Source organism: Labeo rohita, chromosome 18 (genome assembly GCF_022985175.1).
Source record: "Labeo rohita strain BAU-BD-2019 chromosome 18, IGBB_LRoh.1.0, whole genome shotgun sequence".
Lineage (NCBI taxonomy): Eukaryota > Metazoa > Chordata > Actinopteri > Cypriniformes > Cyprinidae > Labeo > Labeo rohita.
In genome coordinates this window covers 25527385-25549271 of record NC_066886.1, presented here as the reverse complement: position 1 = coordinate 25549271, position 21887 = coordinate 25527385, and the positions used below count along the sequence as shown (strand labels likewise).

Below are 21887 nucleotides of genomic sequence, written 5' to 3'. Positions count from 1 at the left end.
TAATAATCAAGGCATAAATCTCAAATTCAGATACAAAGAAATATGAATTCCTGGAGTGTAACACATCAAGTACAGCATTTCCCTCCACACAGTACATGAAAACAGTGGGTATGAATATAAGATAAAATAATCCTTTCTTATACCTAGCTTATGGCATGCATCAGTGGGTTAATGTATCATATATAGTGACCTGTGGCAGCTGACCAGTTAAAGAAACAATAGATATGTCCCAACATGGACGCCAGAACAAGTACACCTCACAAAGGAAGGTTTACAAAGCTTAACACTCAAGGAATATTCCTGGATTCAATACAAGTTTAATATGACAGCAATTGTGGCAAAATGTTTCTGTAGCTCGCGTAATAGATTATGGCGTCAAGTCATGGTATGATGAAACTGATGAAATGCATACCTTAAAATGAAAATGTTGTCATTAATCACTTCGTTTGTCATTCCAAACCCATAAAAGCTTTGTTCATCTTTGGAACACAATTTAAGATATTTTGGATGAAAACCGGAAGGCTTGTGACTGTCCCATTGACTGCTAGGTAAATACCACTGTCAAGACCCAGACAACTATGAAAGGCATCGTCAAAATAGTCCCATCTGCCATCAGTGGTTCAATCTGAATTTTATGAAGCGACGAGAATACTTTTTGTACGCAAAATAAAAAAAAAAAAACTATTTTATGCCACAATTTGTCTCCTCCATGTAGAGGTTGCGGTAGACTTTAACATTGGGTCGTAAAAATCCTGTCATAATCTATTATTACCCTTCATTTTAATTTTCATATTTCAATTATAATAACACATTGAATTGCTTTTATTTTTGTTCACATTTTCATTTTTAATCATGAACCTACAGGACGACAGCACAGTATTTAAAAACAGCAGTAGGTTTAGTTAAAAACAGCTGGGTAAACCCATAAACAAAACAAAACAAAAAAAACGATTTCTCAGTTTTAATAGATTCTCATTTTGATGAACCAATATCGATTCTTAAATCCCAGTTGATCTTTTGGTCTATGCTCTTTTTATCTGATGAATGAACAGTACACAGTGCGCCTTCCTTACAATGAATCGCAATAGGCTAGGCTTTGTATTACTTTTGATACGAAACAAAGTCTCAGATTTCAAATTCTGTCCATTTCATTAGGAAATTCAAGCAATAAATACCATTTTGGCACTCTTTAATGTGGCGTGACAGATCGTTGTAGCTTCTGTGTGCCCACCTGTGCGTAATCAAACGCATAGCAAAAGATTCGTGACATTTTCGTTTTTGTTCTGGATCCCATGCTCTGCTGCCAGACTGGTGTGTACTTGCCACCAACTGGACAGGAGTGGAAATTACAGCTACAATTTACAGTAGATCACCCTCAGTGTAATCTGTCAAAGTGACGGATGGCCCTCCAATTTTTCCGTCACTGATAAAAAAATTCTGTCAATGACGGACAATTTTTGGTTAACGTGACCTCTGCCTCCGCATTAGCATAGCACCATTTTGGAGAGTATCCGCTGGATGCAAATTGTGTATACCGGATACGCTGTTTTTGTCAAATCAAAGCGTAAATATACATCCGTGTATATACAATCTGTGTAGTGCAGCTGACACAGAATGGCATACACAGTTTACGTCCAGCGGATACTCTCCAAAATGGCGCTACGCTGAGAGTGGTATTTACCTGGCAGTCAATGGGACAGCCATAAGCCTCCTGGTTTTCATCCAAAATATCTTAAATTGAGTTCCCGAAGACGAACAAATCTTTTATGGGTTTGGAACGACATGGGGGTAAGTGATTAATGACAAAATTTTCATTTTGGGGTGGAGTAACCCTTTAAATGCAATGTAAGTCACTTTGGATAAAAGCATTTGCCAAATGCATAAATGTAAACGTAGAACATGCGGTTAGCAACAGTAAAGTCACGGGTTTGATACAACTGTGTGGCAGATGCATAAATGTAATTATTGTTGATAACCACATTATGCCACAATTCTATTGTTAATTCTTGTGTTGAACCTAAGATATATTTAAACTGATAGAGCTAATAAAACTGCAGTTGCTTGCAGGGGGAAACATCTCAAGTATATCAGTGGACTGACATACAAGGTAACATTACAAACCAATTTAATGTAAATCGCAGCAGGTTAAGTAAAAGACTATAATAAACCTCCAAGGTAAAAACACCTTGATAAACTGCCTCCAGCTTTGGATTCAAGGCTTTTATTCAAAGTGCTTTAATCCCAAAGCCATTACATTTTTTTCCAGGACCCTCATTCAAACTAAAACCACTTTTTACTTAATTGGTTAGCTGGAGGATGACTGACAGGCTGGTCATTCTCTTATATGACTCTTTCTTCAGTATTGCACCTTCACTAAAGTAGCACAGACAAAGAGAGAGGCTTTGAAAAAATGATTGTTTCCAGTTGCTGATTTTCCTGATCAGAATTACAGTTCATCAGTGCCTGATCTCACTTTGCATTCTAGCAATGAAACCCACTTAAAAATGGTGAAGGAATTAGAATTAATTGGGGGCAACGAGTGTGTGTTTTATGAAAAAACAGGGTTAATGGGGTGGCTGGAAGGAAAATAGACATTGGTCTGTGGTGTGCTGTGAATAATAGGATTCCTTAGTATGTGTTTGATTTTGTGTGAGGGTGACAGTATGTGTACTTGTTCCTCTTAGCGTGAGCCAAACCTAGGTTCACAAGAACAGCACAAAAACAGAAACCAAGACAAATGCAATAAACAATCACAGCCACACCAGGAATTCCATTCACATTGCAATGGATGGCGCTTTCATGGAGATTCATCCAGATCTGACAGATCATGACCTATAAGAGCAGAAGAAAGAGTCATTTTCTCCATTAAGTTTCATAGATGTACACTCTTAAAAATAAAGGCTTTGATGGTTAGATGAAGAATCTTTAATTTCCACAAAACCTTTTTTATTGCACAAAAGGTTCTTTAAAGTGAAAAAGTGTTCTTTAGATTCCTAAAAAAAGGTTTTTCACATTAAGAAAAACATGATTAGTTTAAGAACTGATTACTGAAAGGCTCTTTAAGGTACCCAGAGTGATTCTTTTATGGCAGTGGTTCTTAATCCTGGTCCTGGGGGTCCACTGCTCTGCACATTTTGCATGTCTCCCTTATTTAACACACCTGATTGAGATCATCAACTCATTAGGAGAGAGATCCATGAACTGAACTAATGAGCTGATGATCTCAATCAGGTGTGTTAAATAAGGGGAGACATGCAAAATGTGCAGAGCAGTGGACCCCCAGGACCAGGATTGGGAACCACTGTTCTATGGAATCGCAGTGAAAGCTTATTTTGGGAACTTTATTTTTAAGAGTATACGTGAATATATTACGCGAGCTATTGATTTATTAAAACACTTAAAAAGTGATTTGTACTTACTGGGATATTTTGCAGTTTGTTGTCTTGACAAAGCGGCCCGTGTATTGGATATTGCACCTGACTACATTGTTTGTGTAGTCCGATTCATGCACCAAGTACTTTGGGTTAACCTGGAGCTGGAATTTAAGCAGAATTTAGACCTTCAGTGCTGTGGCAAAAGTAAGTGCACCTCATGAAGAATATATATGTGGTCACACTGTTACATATCGTGGACAGCAGGGCTCAAAATTGACACTTACCAAGCCCCAAACAATGAGTGCTGGTGATTATATGAAACAGTGTTACTTGCGATTAATTCTAAGAAGGCCTGCAAATGCTTTGAATTTGAGTCGCTTATAATGTGCATATGAAAATGCAACATACACCAAACATCTTCCTTAAAGAAGAGAAGTACTTAAAGAAGAAGTTCACTTCCAGAACAAAAATATAAAGATAATTTACTCACCCCCTTGTAATCCAAGATGTTCATGTCTTTCTTTCTTCAGTCGATAAGAAATGATGTTTCTTGAGGAAAACATTTCAGGATTTCTCTCCATATAATGGACTTCAATGGTGCCCCCAAGTTTGAACTTCCAAAATGCAGTTTAACTGCAGCTTCAAATGGCCCTAAATGATCTCAGCCGAGAAAGAAGGGTCTTATCTAGAGAAACAACCAGTCATTTTCGAAACAAATTGATAATTTATATACTTTTTAACCTCAAATGCTCATCTTGTCTAGTCTCTGCGATGCGCTTGCGTAATCTGTGTAATCCGGGTCAATACAGTTGAAAATCTCCCGTCTTATTTCCTTCTTCAGCATTAGGACAATTTTGAAGTTGGGGAAGAAATTGAGATGGGAGTTTTTCAACATACCCTAACTGTATTGACCGTATTGAACCAGAAAAAAAAAAAAAAAATCGCAGACTTAGACAAGATGAGCGTCTGAGGTTAAGAAGTATATAAATTGTCAATTTGTTTAGAAAATGACCAATCATTTTGCTAGATAAGACCCTTCTTCCTCAGCTGGGATCATTTAGAGTAATATGAAGCTGTATTTAAACTGCATTTTGGAAGTTCAAACTTGGGGGCACCATAGAAGTCTACTATATGGAGATAATTCCTGAAATGTTTTCCTCAAGAAACATAATTTCTTATCGACTGAAGAAAAAAAGACACAAACATCTTGGATGACAAGGGGGTGAGTAAATTACCTGTACATTTTTGTTCTGGAAGTGAAGTTCTCCTTTAACTGGAATGGATTTTAAATCTTGCATTTCTACAGAGACGTTTCGCTGTTATATCGCCAAATAAAAAGTATGCGGTTTAACATTTAAGAGCAAAGAAAAAAGCATTATTGTTATTTTTATTATTATTAAATGATAATGAATCAATGAATGAAAGGCACCTTTCCTTTGAAGAAAAAGTAAGTACACCCATAAATTTAGTAGCTAATTTCTGTCCGTCAGTCTCTCACGTTTTTTTTTTTTTTCTTTTTTGACAATTCTCCTCCCCATTTCTGCAGTGAAGTTAAGACTGCTTGCAGTTCAATCCTCCATTGCTGTAAAGCATATTATAATTTAACCTTGGAGTAGAAGGTAATGACGACCTCTTTTAACATCATTGTACTTTAACTATTGTGTTGTTGTTTTGTTAAAGGTCAAAAAGTAAACGTCTGGGATCTGCTTGCGACTGTGAAGCATGTCTTTATCTGTCTTATTTATGAGCACAGGCTGTACTGTACACATACCGACCTCATTGCACCAGCATCACCGATATCAAACAGAAGAACTGGACGACATGCATTACATCAAACGTCTCCTCATGCCAAACCTTTAGCAAGACGTGTCATATTCTGTTTGGATGTGTTACATACAAGATATTCTCTGAGAAGACTCTCTTTGAAGGTTATGAAAAATGTCTTTGCAAGTGCTCAGTGAAATAGGAGATGAAGTGTAAATGTTTTGGTCTTTTTTTGAGAATGTTACCTTGAGTATATAGTTTCCTGGCTGAACATCGGTGATGTCAATCCATTGGCAATCAATATCTGCATTGTAGGTGTCATAGCACCCTGGACTAAGACCCTGGAAAATTAAAATGTATGAAACATTAGTATTAAAAAAAAAAGTATATTTTTCAACAAAAAATAACTGTTTGAAGAGAATAGGTCTTAGAACTGAACCTGGGTATGGGCAGTACAAGCGTATCGCTTGAGATGGCCGAAGTCGCAGGTCGTGTCCTCCAAACAGAAGCTGGCCTTGTGTCCCTCCGCCACCTTACGGCCACTGCTCACCTCTAACAGATCATAGTGACTGAACTCATCCATACTGTGGTAATGTCTGATTAGTGAAAGAGAGAGATAAAAGATGACACAAAATCTGGGTTTGGAATTAAAAAAAAAATATTAAAAATAGTAGTATCATTAACATTATTAAACTATTACAGTTTTTATAATATTAATATTTTTAACAGGTTTCTATTTATATTTTGTGTTTTAATTTTTACTTCTTTTTTTCAATTCATTCGTTTTTTTTTTTCAATTCTATGTTTATAGAGTTTTATTAATTTGTATTTCATCTTTATGTTTAGTTCTATTTGACAAGTAGGTGAAATAAAATGGTAACACTTTACAAGAAGGTGTCATTTGTTAACATTAGTTAATGTATCTACTATCATAAACAAACAATGAACAATACATTTATTACACTATTTATTAATCTTTGTGAATGTTAATAAAAATACAGTCGTTCATTGTTTGTCCATGATAGTTCACAGTGCATTAACTAATGTTAACAAACACAACTTATGACTTTAATAACATATTAGTAAATGCTGAAATTAACATTAATTAAGAATTAATTAATTAAGAACTAAGAAAGAAGTGCTTTAGAAGTATTGTTCATTCTTAGTAGAACAGTACTAATACTTACTAATGTTAAAGGAGAAGTCCACTTCCAGAACAACAGTTTACAGATAATGTACTCACCCCCTTGTCATCCAAGATGTTCATGTCTTTCTTTCTCCCGTCGTAAAGAAACTGTGTTTTTTGAGGAAAACATTTCAGGTTTTTTCTCCATATAATGGACTGATATGGTGCCCTGAGTTTGAATTTCCAAAATGCTGTTTAAATGCGGCTTCAGATAATCCCAAATACGGTTGTAAATAATCCCAGCCGAGGAAGAAGGGTTTTAGACAGTGATTTTTTCATTAAAAAAAAATAAAAAAAATACAATTTAAATACTTTTTTAATCTTAAATGCTCGTCTTGTCTTGCTCTCCCTGAACTCTGTGTATTTTGGTTCAAGACAGTTAGGGTATATTAAAAAACTCGTATTTTCTCCCTCAACTTCAAAACTTTCAAAATTATCCTACATCGCTGCAGAAATACCGACCCAGTCTTTGCAAAGTAAACATGCAAATAAGATCAAACACCCTTATCAAAAAAGGTAAAACAGCGATATAGGATGATTTTGAGGGAGTTGAGGGAGAAAATACGATCTGAGTTTTTCAACATACCCTAACTGTCTTGAGCCAGAATACAAAGAGTTCAGGGAGAGCAAGACAAGACGTGCCGTTGTCTTTTTAAAAAAGTATAGAAATTGTATTATTTTTATGAAAATAACCAATCATTTACAACCACATTTGAGATTATTTGAAGCTGCATTTAAACTGCATTTTGGAAGTTCAAACTCAGGGCACCATATCGGTCCATTATATGGAGAAAAATGCTGAAATGTTTTTCTCAAAAAACAATTTCTTTACTACTGAAGAACGAAAGACATGAACATCTTGGATGACAAGGGGGTGAGTACATTATCTGTAAATTGTTGTTCTGGAAGTAGACCTCTCCTTTAACTAATGAACCTTATTGTAAAGTGTTACCAATAAAAGAAGTTTTATATTTATATATTTTATTCTATTTCAATATTTAATTTCAGTTAAATGTCAAATGACATTTTTTTTTTTTTTTTTTTTTTTTGTATGGTTTTAGTTCACACCATCGTACAGTCAGATGGCAATGGTACCATATATACTGTGGTACTGACAATTACTTGTCTACTGTCATTGTACTCCAAGTTACTATCAAGAATCATTATGAATGAATGATTGAATTAATATTTTGTAAGGACACTTTTACTTCCTTATACATCCATCATTAAATAAATAAATACATTTGTCTCAATGACAGTTGGTTACAGTGAGGCACTTACTGTAAAATTATCTATAAACATTAAAATCTCAAAGTTAAAAACTTGCTGTTTCAGTAGTATAGACACAAGATGTTAACAATATTTGAGCAAACATGATTTTAGTGCCAAAAAAGAATCTTTTCTGTGAAAGCTGTTTTCAAAATTTTCTTTCTTTCTTTCTTTCTTTCTTTCTTTCTTTCTTTCTTTCTTTCTTTCTTTCTTTCTTTCTTTCTTTCTTTCTTTCTTTCTGTCTGTCTGGTCAAGTCTTTGAAAGGTCTGAATATTTAGGTGTGGTAGGAGTCTGACTCTACATGTCACAGCCGTGTTTCGTCTGTTTGGCTTTTTGGCAAAAGCGTTGTCTTGGAAAGCTGTGGTAATACCTTAAGGACTGTGGCAGGGAAAACAGGTACTTTCCTTTAACAGGGACAGAGTTCATAGTTTCCACAAGAATACTATATTTCTCATAATATGCCAAGTATATTAAATCTTATTTGATGAGGGGATGACAGACATTTCAGGGGCCTTTAGCCAAACCCCTGAGCAAACTACATTTGAATGACAGATCGCGCACACGCACGCACACATCAGTGCTAACCACAAAAAAAAATAAAATTAGGCCAGCTAATCACTTGAGGCAACCCTCTTGTACATATGCAACTTATAGGGGAGCGCGGGGCATGACCTAACACTTTTTGAATCTCTCAGTTTGTGTAAATCCACTTGGGGTTCAGAGTATAATTGTTTATCCATGTTAATTTCACACTTGTCTAGTACAAATATGTAGCTTTGTTTCATAATTACAGTGTGTACGTTTTTCGTTATTTACCTCAAAAGAAAGGAAGTGAAAAGTGACAACATGCCCCGTATGTGGGGTACATTGTAACATGTGAGGGGCATGTTGTAACATGACCATGACAGCTTAAAATGTTATCTGATCGAATGAAAAAAAATATACACAACAAACTAAAATATCTTGTCACTTGCTAAAGTGCTGTTGTCTGAGAGTGCAGGTCAGAAAAAATACAAGTGCATTTCTGCAGCCAGACCCTACTGGGCATCATTACTCCCCTCTTCAGAATCACATGATCCTTCAGAAATCATTCCAATATACTGATTTATTATTAATGTTGAAAACAGTTTTTTTGAAAACATTATTTTTTTGGAACATATAATACTTTTCCAGGATTATTTGATGAATAAAAACTTAAAAACAACAGCAGTGTAGTGTATATGAAGTTCACCTTTAGGTAATATTATAGTGTTTCTACATTTTTTTAAGTGATGTTTGTTAAAGTTTGTTAAAGTTTTAGTTTAGTTTAATTGTGGTGTTTTTTTTTTCTTTTTTTTCTTTTTTCTTTATTATTATTAGTATTATTTATTTTTTACATTTATATTTATGTTTTTATTCATTTTTATTTTCGTTTTAGTTTTAATTATGCTTAGCAAATAGCAGAAATACTGAAAACAGCAATGAATAAATAAAACATTACAAACAAACAAGTTAATTAAGTTATTAAAAGTAAAATGCATTTATTTAAAAACTATAACTATATATGCATTTATTTATAAACTATTTATAAAACTATTTTGTATTAAAAATAATTGGTTATTTAAAATGAATAACTGTGATTTAAATAGAAATTATTAATAATTACTTTGTCAGAACTGATCAGCCTTTTTGATTGATAGTTTTTAGCAGAAATTACAGGAAATAATGTGGAGAAAATTGAGGGGTGGATCCCAAAATGACTCAAGCTGGGTTCTGGTTACATATAAATATATGTTTTATCTTCTTGTCTTTCATCAAAGTCTCTAGGAACTGAGGCTGATTATATCATAAATAAAGGGTCAAAGTCAGTCCCACCCTGTGACTCAAAGAAATCTGACCGACATTGACGGCAAGATTAGTGTTTGTCTGCACTTCATCTTTTTGTTGTCTTAGTGAATGCAGAGAGAAATAAAAACGGTCAAAGCACTAGAAAGCAGTTTTACCTGCTATGGCAGTTTTCATTTCAGCTATTAGTTATGAGATGCCAAGGACACTTTTAATCTCTACAAAATATCAAACAAGTCAAAGCGGAGATGTGCGAGCAATTATAGATTAGCTTCTGCTCACTGACAAACATCTCCCTGCAGTTCTTCTTCTTTTTTAAAGAGAGTCAGGTGCTTGTACGCATGGCGTCAGATTTAGGTTACATGAAAGAGGTCATCACACTGCTCAGCTGTCTAATTGCATTAGAAATGAGTTAAAGTGCTGAATACTTCATGCACTGACATTTTCAGGTTACATTAATAATCTGTTTATGAGCAAATGCTCACCGGCGGAAGAAACTGACACTACGTCTGCATAGTAGTGTCTCGACTAAACTACAGTCAGTGCTTGCATTAATTTCAAGCCAAAAGTAAAGGAGGGATGAATGTTGATAATTGTTAATAGTGCTGCATAACAGAAGTCAGGTTTAGCAAAAGAAAATACATCCAAATGCTTCTCATTTGAATACAAAATGTTTTTCATTGTGAAAGTCAAACCACCAGACTGATTGATTTATTTAGTTGCAAAATTAATCTGTACTATCTTTCACTTCAAATGTATTTTTAATAGTCAACTAAATGAAATAAATGAAATGAAATCAATGACATGACATACCAATTAAAATGAATTTAATTTCATCCTAATTTCATCTCAATTGTGGCATAAATCAATATAAAATTAATATGAAGACAATTTGAAATACAAATAAAGTACTTAAAATAAAATGTTTATTTTAAATTGTAATTTATTTTAATTTTATTCTGTCATTTCTGTGAAAAAATTCTGTAATTTCTGTGAAAATCATTCATTTTAAATTATTTTCTGAGGTGGATCAAGTCAATTTTAGGGACCCAAACAATGGCTAGCATTCTCCCATTATTATAGGAACAATAACATTTGCTGCGATTTGCAGCTGCAGTGTGACCCTAAATCTCTCATTTTCAAATGACAGTCTGCAGTTTGAGCTGACATGAGTGACACTGACATGAGTGTCATAGATGATTTCACTGAAAGTTTAACACGATGCAAAAGAACAATTCTTGCAAATTCGCCATCTCGCTTGCGATGCAGACGCAGTGTAATGAACAGCTACAGGCAAACAAACGCAGAATTGACAAGTACTGACAGACATTAATTTTTACTTGTCATGAGGCCCAGCTGATTGTGCATGGAAATGTTATGGAAATCCCCTCTGAGGATAACAGCCCTTTGCCAAGTGAAACCAAATACATAAATCGAAACCAAAATTAATTTAGATTCTGATATAAGATAAGGAATATTAACTCACTGAGTACTTCCACAATCTTCCACAATCCCACCATGCTGGGACTTTTAATCATATTAGGGCTGGAACTGTTCTGATTTGTAGCTACATGCTTGTAAAAAAAAAGTGTGTTTGTGTAAAATCCTGATCTTTCTAAGACTTGTCTGCTGCAGCAATGGAGTTTTAATGAAGAATTGACACAGTTAGCAGGGTTGGAGTGCTGGATCTTTTTAGTGAGTGTTTATGATCTACAGTTTCATCTCAAAAAATTAGAATATCATTAAAAAGCTCTTTTTTTTTTTACTGTAACTTATTAAAAAAAAGAAACTTTTATATATTCTATTTTTATTGCATGTAAATAAAACATTTCAAAAGTTTTTTTGTTTGTTTGTTTTAATTTTAATTATTAGAGCATCATGAAAGACAAAAGATCAATCAATCAATCAAAAAAAAAAAAAAAAAAAAAAAAAAAAAAGGATTTGTAAAAACAGAAAAGTTCAAGCTCTTTAAAGCATGTTCATTTATGCATTCAATACTTGGCCAGGGCTCCTTTAGCAAAAATTACAGCATCAGTGAAGTGTGGCATGCCTGTGGCACTGCTGTGGCAAGCCTGTGGCACTGCTGTGGCACTATTGAGCCTTCAGCTCGTCTGTATTGTTGGTTTATTTGGTTTCTCATCTTTCTCTTGAAAATATCCCAACATGTCTGACCTGAATACATATGGAATTCAGGTCAGGCATGTTGGCTGGCCAATCAAGCACAGTAATATCATGGTTATTAAACCACTTGGAAGTGGTTTTGGCACTGTGGGCAGGTGCTAAAGTCCGGCTGGAAAAGGAAATCAGCATCTCCACAAAACTTGTCAGCAGATGAAAGCATGAAGTGCTCCAGAATCTCCTGGTAGACAGCTGCATTGACTTCGCACTTGATAAAACACAATGGACCAGCACCAGCAGATGTCACGACACCCCAAATCATCACTGACTTCAGGAACTTCACACTGGACTTTAAGCAACTTGGATTCTGTGCCTCTCCAGTCTTCCTCCAGACTCTGGCACCATGATTTCAACATGAAAAGCAAATTTACTTTTATCTGAAAAGAGTACTTTGGACCACTGAGCAACAGTCCAGTTTATTTTTCTCCTTAGCCCTGGTAAGATGCTTCTGACGTCGCTTCTGTTCTTTTCCTGAAGACGTCTGAGCGTGGTGACTCTTGATGCGCTGACTCCGGCTTTATTTCACTCCTTGTGAAGCTCTCCCAAGTGTTTGAATTGGCTTTGTTTGACAGTTTTCTCAAGCTTGCGGTCATCCCTGTTGCTTGTGCACCTTTTCCTACCCAATTTCTTCCTTCCAGTCAACTATGCATTTAATATGCTTTGATACAGCACTCTGTAAACAGCCACCCCTTTTAGTAATGATCTTCTGTGATTACCCTCTTTGTGGAGGGTGTCAGCGATTGTCTTCTGAACAATTGCCAAGTCAGCAGCCTTCCCCATTATTGTGGTTTCAAATAACAAGAGATACCCGGAATTTATACTGTAGGGATGGACATTTAATGAAACTCAAATGTAAATATTCTAATATTTTTAGATACTGGATTTTTGACTTTCATGAGCTGTGCACTCTAATCATCAAAATAAAACATTTTAAATATTTTACTTTAAATGTGATGAATCTAGAATATACAAAACTTATTTTTTTTAAATAAGTTACAATAAATAAATCAACTTTTTCACGATATTCTAATTTTTTTGCAGTACACCTGTATTGTTAGGTCTCCACATATATAGTTGTAAAAGAGAGACTCACTGGTGACAGCTGTGCCACTCCCAGGTCTGCCGAGGTCGGTTGGGCATGAAATCAGCCGTCCCTTGGTTCTTCACTCTCTGAGGAAAGCGCAGAAGAACCCTGACACTATAGTCTGTGGTTTCAGCACTATAGGCGGAGCTGAGGACAAAAAAACCTTAATGAGGGACTGCAGCACTGAGTAATGAAACACGTTGTATACATGAGATGAGCTCATAACAGCAAGCTGGAATTTATATGATGTGTCACCACCCATATTTCTGCATCAAACATCATCTAACAAGCTTCTCATTGGTTGTTTGAAGTATTATTGGATGGCGTCATGTAAACAGTTGTAAACGAGTGTAAGAGGGTTTATTGTGTAAATGCTGCTTGGACAGCTTTGTTTTGCCATTGCATAAATAAAAGAACTGAGGCTTCTCACCTGGCCAAACACTTTTCCTCTGCAGCACAGCGTAAGGAGTACATATGGGCTCTTTGAACATATGTGGAGGCTTGGACATAATTCGGGTCAGGAACCAGGTCAGGCAAACCTAAAAACAGGAGAGATCATCAGAGTTACAGAGTACAACCAGATGCTGAAGCACATATCCTGAAATTAGACTGAAGGGGAAAAAAACTTCTTTACTGGTCTTAGTAGGTCATAGCTGATCTGGGCTGTTCTTCAACCCTGGTCAAGCTGATTTTCAGCAGTATAAAAACTGCCCCAAACTCCCTAAACCCACCTGATAAGTGTCAAAATCACTTTAAAACCACCAAACTGGCCAGTCTGACCGCTTGAAAATTGTCAAAAATTCTAAAAACACCAAACTGACTAGTTGACCACCCGAAAAGTATCCAAAATCACTCTAAAACCACCAAACTGACCAGTGTAAACACCCGAAAAGGGTCCAAAACCACTTTAAAACCACCAAACAGACCGGCCTGGCCACCTGAAAAGTGCACAAAATCAGCAAACGGACCATCTTTGGAAATCGGTTTTGACCAGGAAACCAGACTAGAGTTTTTTTTTTTTCTTTTTTCTTTTCAGCAGGATAATAACAATATCAAGTCTCATAACACACTGTCCTGGGGACAAATGTGCTACTTTAATGTTCTGAGCTGTTCTGATGTTACATACTTTTAAATGTAAAAGAAAGTAAAATATTTGAAAAATAGCTGTATCCAAATAAGCATCTCTTTGAAGAAATACACAAGAGATGAAGAGGTTTTTGATGAGGTAATGCTGAAGCCTCACAGTATAATGCATCAAATGATGTTTCTCATCTGGATTCAAGGTCACGCAAAAATAAGAAAAAAAAGAACAAAGTATTGCACGTAGAGAGGGAGAGAGAGTGAGAGAGTACAAAAGATGAGGGAGACGTGAAGGCGAAACGAAAATGAGATCACTTCCCTGCTGGATCCAAATCGGGCCTGTGACCAAGTCTGTTTAAAAAAAAAACAGATAAAAAAATAAATAAAAAGAAAAAAAGGAAACAACTATGACAGCTCGTGTCCATAAAACTCTGTACAGTGCCAATACAGAAACTACTTACATTCACCTTTATTTACACTTAAAATGCAAGCTAGTTGTGCTCACCTTATGTCTAAATAATCGTATGAATATAATAAGTGCAGTCTAAGTCCGTAGGTGGACATTAACATTTCTTCAAAGGGAAGGCAACAGCATATTTGCTTTCCTACTTTGCATGTCATGGATTTCCAAGAAAAGAACCCTGTTGAGAAGATCAGCACTGATGGTCTCCAGCGTAGGATACTGGAGTCCCACTAGGCCTCTTAATTACCTTAACCAGCAAGACTTTGATGGTCATCCAGCAGCATTTTTTGCCGACAGCTACACCAGCATCAAACCAGTGACAGCAAACACAAACCAGCTTGAACTAGCATGAAAATTCAGGTGTTTCTAGCAGGGAGGTTTTTTCAAAGCACCAAATGTGGAGAACAGGTCTAATCTCACTTCTGCTGCAGGCATGTTTAGAGTTGGAAGCAACTTTCAATCTATAAAACATGATGGCCTTGGTCAGTCTCCTTTTTTCAGGCGCTCTACACCAGTGAATGGTTTGCCATCCCCATCTTTGTGTACACATTTGATTTGCCAGCTAGGTCTGAAACAGACTTTAAAACCTCAGGAAACTTCCTTGGTCAGCTTTTGTAAACAGTGTAAAGAGAGTGTGAAAGACTGTGGTTATCCAGCAAAAGTTTCTTCATAGAGTCTGCACTTTTCTCCAAATGATCTGTTCTCTGGATACCTGCACTACACCAACACACTGTCAGAAAAAAAAAGGTACCGCGGAGGTACAATTTTGTTCATAGGGGAACAAAACATACAGTGGTACCTTTAAAGGTACACAGTAGGTCCTTAGGGTACAATTATGTACCCAAGACGTGTTTTAAAAGTACAACTAGAGGTACAAAATTATACCCTTAAGGGTACCACCCCAGTGACGGCCACTTGTACCTTAAAAGGTACAGTTTTGTTTTTCTGAGAGTGCATGCATCATAAACACAGCTGTAGAGAATCATACATTACAGTTTACTTTATATGCATTAATGTGGAAGGTTTAAATATAAATGTATCCCACCTAATGTTATTTTAATTTCTAAAACTCAGATTCACAGATATGTGTTTCTACATGCTGGGCCTCTGATTTCAACTTATTTATTTGTGATTGCATCATTGAGTAATGAGTAATGTACATTTTTTCCACATGTGCACCTTCCAGTGGATTGAGTTTACACCCATTTCCCTTATGACCAGATTTTGTAAACTGGGGTGATTAGTCGTGCGTGAAGTGACTCAAGCGAGAGACAAAGAGCATTTCACATTAAAAAATGAGCCTTGGCAGTGGCCAGTAACGTCCCAAAGGTCTTACACACACCCACGTTCTCACACACATTCACATGTATGCACACGCACACTTTTATTTAGGGGCTAGCAAAATATTTTCTGTTTCCTGAGGCAATGGACCTCATGTGTGCTGGGTACTTTCCATCTCCCCGCTCCTTATGTAGTAACACCCCACATATCCCCCCACACACCACTCACGCTCACCACCCACCCCGCAACAACCAAGCCACTTGAGCCCCTTACTCCACCCTCTAAAGCAAATACTGGGATCATTCACCCTTAGCCCTTGCACTGCAGTCATCACCTAAACCAGTACCAAATCTTCAAACAATGAGCACTCTTTGTGCGGAATAAGTATCCATAGGCACTACGCACACACATCAACTACCACATACTCTTACACCCACGCACACATCCCACAACACCTGGTTCCAATAACCCAGCTTCTGAGAAGAAGATGAACTTGGAACTTCTTTGACTGTAAATTGAAACACAATGGCAATGGGGGGATGGGAATGAAAGATGCTGGGGTAAAATCAGACATTAGGAGAGAGCAATTTTCACTGATTGTTTTAAAGAAACAAACAAACAAAAAAATTGCTCAAAAGTAATGCCCATTAGCAGCTGCGTAAGCAAACAGCTTTCCAATCAGCTGTGTGCAGTTAGAGTCCCTTGGGTTATGCGTTTGTCAAATCCAAAGGGCTTACGGCTGCCAGGAAACACAAAGAGATGGCAGAAGAACTACATTTTTTAGATGTCTCTCTGTTTTTCTCACTTCCTTTTCCTGAGAGCGAGCGAGAATCTGAAACAAGCTCCACACGTGCATCCATTTCTCCAAATCTCCAGCCGTGAAAGAGCTTAAGTACCTACTGCAGTTTCACTGTGATTAACTTTACTTAGCATAGCAGCCTAGTAAATGAGCTGCAACACTGCTCAAGACATGAATCATGAAGTAAAGCAGTAGCATTCACTGCAATATCATAATATCTGCAATCTGCAAAGCCACCTTCCTGGACTGCTGATCTATGACCCATTAAGCAAACTACAGAGAATTACATTAGTGTAGGTTTTACAATGAGATTCTTTACTTAGTTTTACCAGTGCATGTAACATGGATATGCATCATACCTCTTTGCTGAGGACGATAAACACTGCCTACATTCATGTTGGGGCTCTCTGCATTGTTAGAGATGAGAGGGTTGCGTGCAGGTGGTTGTATAAAAGGAGACTGTGGCTGTGGCTGGGGCCCTCCAAAGGGTGGAAACTGTTCATACTGGGGGCTTTGCACCGCTGGCTGGTACGATGAGCCTGTGTTACTAGAGACAGGTACTGCAGCATTACTGCCATCTCGAGAGTCCTCGTTGTACAGACTGTGCGTGTATCTGTGGTCCAGTCCATCAGAGAACGACGACTGTGCAGGCTGTGCAGGCTGGGCAGGCTGGGCAGGAACAGCTTGGTATGGTTGACCATAAGGGGTATAGTAGCGATACCTATCGTCGGTTGCAGGACCCCCTCCATTATAGCTACCTCCTCCAAAACTTCCGGTGGAGTACCCACCTCCTCCATAACCTCCTCCCGCATAGCTACCACCAGTGCCCGTGGAATACCCCGTTCCAAGGAAGGGAGGTTCATATGACCTGTCCAATACCGAGTCATAGGGAGCAGCATAAGGAGGCTGTTGAGGGAAAGGATACTGTGGATAAGAAGACGAGGATGATGAGGAGGAGGATGAGCCAGAGGATGATCTAAAACGAGTGCCGGTAGATGACTGGAAGCGACTTGTTTCACCTGTTCCAGCTGCACCCTGACGCCAGTTGTCCGGCACCTGGCCAAAACCAAAAGGATGTCTGGCTTGGCCTCTCACAGTCTCAGAGGTTCCTCTTGTGGGTGCTTGCCTCCGTACATTCCCACCTTGTGATCTACGGTTGGGAGTGTCCGCTAGAAGCACTCGGTGGTTCCTGTCACGCTCCTGAGCCCGAGCCGGGACGTATTCAGCCCCACTGTTGAGAAGACTGAACACACGTCCATTGTTCTCCCATTGAATCATCTGTCTCCATGGGTTCGAGTCGTCAGTCTGAGACTGATGCTGAAACTGGGACTGTCCCCCTACACTTCCAAGCAACACCCAGACCCACCATGTCATGAAAACCACAGGCAGCATATTGACAAGACTTGCATGGAAAACAACTTCCCAAGACTTCCGAGCAACTTCAGAAAAGAGTGAACCGTGAAACTCCAAATTGTATCCCTTGATCCAGTAGGTTAAAGACAGAAAGGCATAGAGGACTTACAGTGTCCATGTGCAAATCAGACTACATGCAGTGAAGAAACTTTGTCCTTTGTTCAGTATGTGGTGCAGGCATCGCTGTGAGGAAGGCAGATGATTTCTGAGGCCCCAGGGCAGGCTGCAGTATAAAAAACCTCCCTCTTCCTTACTGTCCGGATGTTGAGTTGTTGTCAGTGGACTGAGCATTGCTCTCAGGCTCTCTCTGGAGACGACTGCCTGTTGCTCTCCTCTCCACTTCACTATTTGCCTCTCTGACTGCTTACAATGGTCTGTGAAAAAAGAAAAAAATGTTCTCATCTCCCCCTCCCTCTCTCTCTCTCGTTCCCTCTCCTTCGCTCACTCAATCTAACATGTTTTTTTTTTTTTTTTTTTTTTGAGATCCCACATGGCCCTAGTGCTAGAGCTGTTTCCTAAACTACAGCAAAGCCAGGTCTTTGCACAGGCTTCCAGAGTCAACATCACCATCTGTGAAGGCACTTGAATATCTAACATGCCTGCACTGACTTCCTTTGATCCTTCTGAACAAGCAGGGATGTCTGGTGCGTGGCCTAGGTTCATCCACCCAGGTGCTAGGAGAGCTGTGCCTTTGTCTCATGTTTTTCCAAACACAATTTTTGCACTCATCATCATCATCACAGCAGACGAGAGGACATTAATATGCCAGGATGTTTAGAAATCCAAGTTATGTACATGATAGGAGGCCAAAAAAATCAGCAGAATTTGGAACAAGCAGTTCCATTTAAAAGCACTTTCCAGTAAACAAAGACAGATAAAAGCAAGCAAATATGCATCACTTACACTGCAAAACCAGAGAGAGCTCAGACTCAACAAACATTGGTACATGTAACAGATATTAGCATGATGTTAAAAAAAAAGGTACAAAAACTTTTAAAGATTTGTACCAGTAGGATCTAAACTCACAAACCAAATCATATTACTACTTTTGTAGTCTATTATGGCTACCACTGTTACAATATTGTGGTTACATATCTGGCAAAATGCTATTTTTTAAATATTACATTTGACTCATATATTCAGAGTGGTCCGAACTGAGGCAATAAGTCATGTCTTAAGGTTGTTAAAAACAAAGTTTGTTAAGGCTGCTGATCTAAAGAAATATTGCATCAGCTCACAGAATTGAGGTTCCCGCTTTCTTTGACTGGATGGGTTAACAAGTAAGAGCTGAATATCTTCTTGACTTCTGAAGATGGATGGGGGCTCATCTGGCTTCTGACTATTAATGGTAAGCAGCTGGTTGCAAAAAGCTCCTTATGTCAAGAAAAAACATCAGTGTTAATACATGCAACATTTAAGGGTTTTTAATAATTTTAATAAAGCCATCCAAGAGTCACTGCTCTAAACATTTGGGTTGTCAAAAAAATGGATGTCGCAGTTTTACGCGATAGAAAGTTTACTGAACTTTTCCACCACCATGTGCTTTGCCAACTCTAAAGCTCAGAAGTCTTGATATGACAGTGCATTTAGCCCCAAAAATCACTGACTGTGATCTCACCTTCATCTTTGACATCTAAGTGTCTCGCATTCGACAAAAAGGTCTGAAAAATACTCAGAGGCTCTTAACATCCTGCCAACTGCCTCTTATCGCACATCCCTGCAGGCAAGAGCCTCAAGGTGATTAAGATGAAACCTATTCATTTTCTCAGCCGTGCTTACTGTTGAACTACTGAATTCCCCTCCAATTATACATCAGCGCATTGTGTTGATTACTAAAGCACAATGATCTTTCATTGCAACAGTCATTTACTTTATTTATACAGAGATCTGTCCAGTGAGCCTGTTTAAGTGTTATAGACAAGAATATCTACTCATGCAAGATTTATTACAGGGATACTCACCCAAATTCTGTCACCAAAGCCACATGACTTTCTTTCTTCTGAGGAACAAAAAGGAGATTTTGCATTATACTGGTTTACTCTAACCTTAAATATTCATAAAAGTAGACCATTTCACTTCTAATGTGGAATATGATGTAAAATCTAGTCTATAAGACCCATGGCGCTGACATTATATGACAGCTAAAAAAATACAAAAAGATAGCAAGCAAAGGATGTCTGCGAAAGAATTGTCCAGAAAAACAGTTCTTTAAACCATGCCCTATGTCAAAAGATTGTAGAAGATTACGTATCATACACTATATTGCCAAAAGTATTCGCTCACCCATCCAAATATTCGGAATCAGGTGTTCCAATCACTTCAATGGCCACAGGTGTATAAAATCAAGTACCTAGACATGCAGACTGTTTTTACAAACATTTGTGAAAGAATGGGTTGCTCTCAGGAGCTCAGTGTGGAACTGTGATAGGATGCCACCTGTGCAACAAGTCCAGTCGTGAAATTTCCTCGCTCCTAAATATTCCACAGTCAGCAGTATTATAATAACATGGAAGCATTTGGGAACAACAGCAACTCAGCCACGAAGTGGTAGGCCATGTAAACTCATGGAGAGGGGTCAGCGGATGCTAAGGCGCATAGTGCGAAGAGGTCGCCAACTTTCTGCAGAGTCAATCGCTGCAGACCTCCAAACCTCATGTGGCCTTCAGAACAGTGCGAAGAGAGCTTCATGGAATGGGTTTCCATGGCTGAGCAGCTGCATCCAAGCCATACATCACCAAGTGCAATGCAAAGTGGTCCAGTGGTGCAGTGGTGTAAAGCACGCCGCCGCTGGACTCTAGAGCAGTGGAGACATGTTCTCTGGAGTGACGAATCGCGCTTCTCCATCTGGCAATCTGATGGATGAGTCTGGGTTTGGCGGTTGCCAGGGGAACGGTACTTGTCTGACTGCATTGTGCCAAGTATAAAGTTTGGTGGAGGGGGGAATATGGTGTGGGGTTGTTTTTCAGGAGCTGGGCTTGGCCCCTTAGTTCCAGTAAAAGGAACTCTGAATGCTTCAGCATACCAAGACATTTTGGACAATTCCATGCTCCCAACTTTGTAGGAACAGTTTGGAGCTGGCCCCTTCCTCTTCCAACATGATTGTGCACCAGTGTACAAAGCAAGGTCCATAAAGACATGGATGACAGAGTCTGGTGTGGATGAATTTGACTGGCCTGCACAGAGTCCTGACCTCAACCCGATAGAACATCTTTGGGATGAATTAGAGCGGAGACTGAGAGCCAGGCCTTCTTGTCCAACATCAGTGTGTGACCTCACAAATGCACTTCTGGAAGAATGGTCAAAAATTCCCATAAACACACTCCTAAACCTTGTGGACAGCCTTCCGAGAAGAGTTGAAGCTGTTATAGCTGCAAAGGGTGGACCGACGTCATATTGAACCCTATGGATTAGGAATGGGATGTCACTTAAGTTCATATGCGAGTCAAGGCAGGTGAGCGAATACTTTTGGCAATATATATATGAAGAGTTCAGATGCAAAACCAGCTAAATCCATCTGACGTCTTTCTTTAAAAAATTTTTATCAGGCTCAGATGTATAGGTTTCTATGTAAGTACCGATACTTCTGATTAGGCAGAGGCTGGTATTTTAGCGAGTTTGAAGAAAAAGTATTTTATGGACGTATAGTATGTGTCGAGAGCATTCACTCAGTATCATTATCTCATTTTTGACCGAGATGGCTTTTAGCTGGTTTTGCTTCTGAACTCTTCATATATATATATATATATATATATATATATATATATATATAAAATGTACATATCTCACAGTAATAGCCATATACTGTAAAACAACTGCACTGTAAAATAAAATTAAAAAAAAAAACTGTAATGTTACCCATTTAAACACCAGCTGTCAGCAATTCATGTTGCACTTTTAAGCTTTTACTTTGGCAGTAAAGCTTTTATTTTGAAGGGGAACTCCAGCTTCAGTGAAAACAGGCTTACAAAAATGCATCTCACTACAAATCTAGTGAAATGCTGTAATCAATTGTTTCTTTTTTTATATTGTATGTGCATTTATAACACTATACTTTATATTATATCACCTTTGTATCAAATTACAAAAAAAAAAAAAACTATTTAACGCTAATGCGAGGGTATTTCTAATGCAACATCTGCATTATTTTCTTTTCTGACTGCCGTTATCAGTC

The 21887-nt window shown here is 37.9% G+C and overlaps 1 protein-coding gene across 1 annotated transcript; it reads right to left on the bottom strand.

Annotated features, from left to right (window-relative positions):
• Window positions 1–1592: 1592 nt before the first annotated feature.
• loxl1 (lysyl oxidase-like 1) lies at window positions 1593–18094 on the bottom strand. Its single transcript, XM_051134921.1, has 7 exons — window positions 16663–18094; window positions 13111–13219; window positions 12690–12827; window positions 5578–5734; window positions 5384–5479; window positions 3420–3535; window positions 1593–2832 (listed from the first exon to the last, which is right to left on the bottom strand). The coding sequence occupies exons 1-7, from the start codon at window positions 17693–17695 to the stop codon at window positions 2826–2828; spliced, it is 1656 nt and encodes a 551-aa protein (XP_050990878.1). The 5' UTR covers window positions 17696–18094; the 3' UTR covers window positions 1593–2825.
• Window positions 18095–21887: the final 3793 nt, after the last annotated feature.

Excerpts from the sequence above, each read along its gene's own strand:
- loxl1 (XM_051134921.1), bottom strand. The coding sequence starts at position 17,695 with ATGCTGCCTGTGGTTTTCATGACATGGTGGGTCTGGGTGTTGCTTGGA. Across the intron at positions 13,220-16,662 it reads TTATCGTCCTCAGCAAAGAG|GTTTGCCTGACCTGGTTCCT; the intron begins GTATGATGCATA and ends TCCTGTTTTTAG. Across the intron at positions 3,536-5,383 it reads CAGGAAACTATATACTCAAG|CTCCAGGTTAACCCAAAGTA; the intron begins GTAACATTCTCA and ends CTTAAATTCCAG.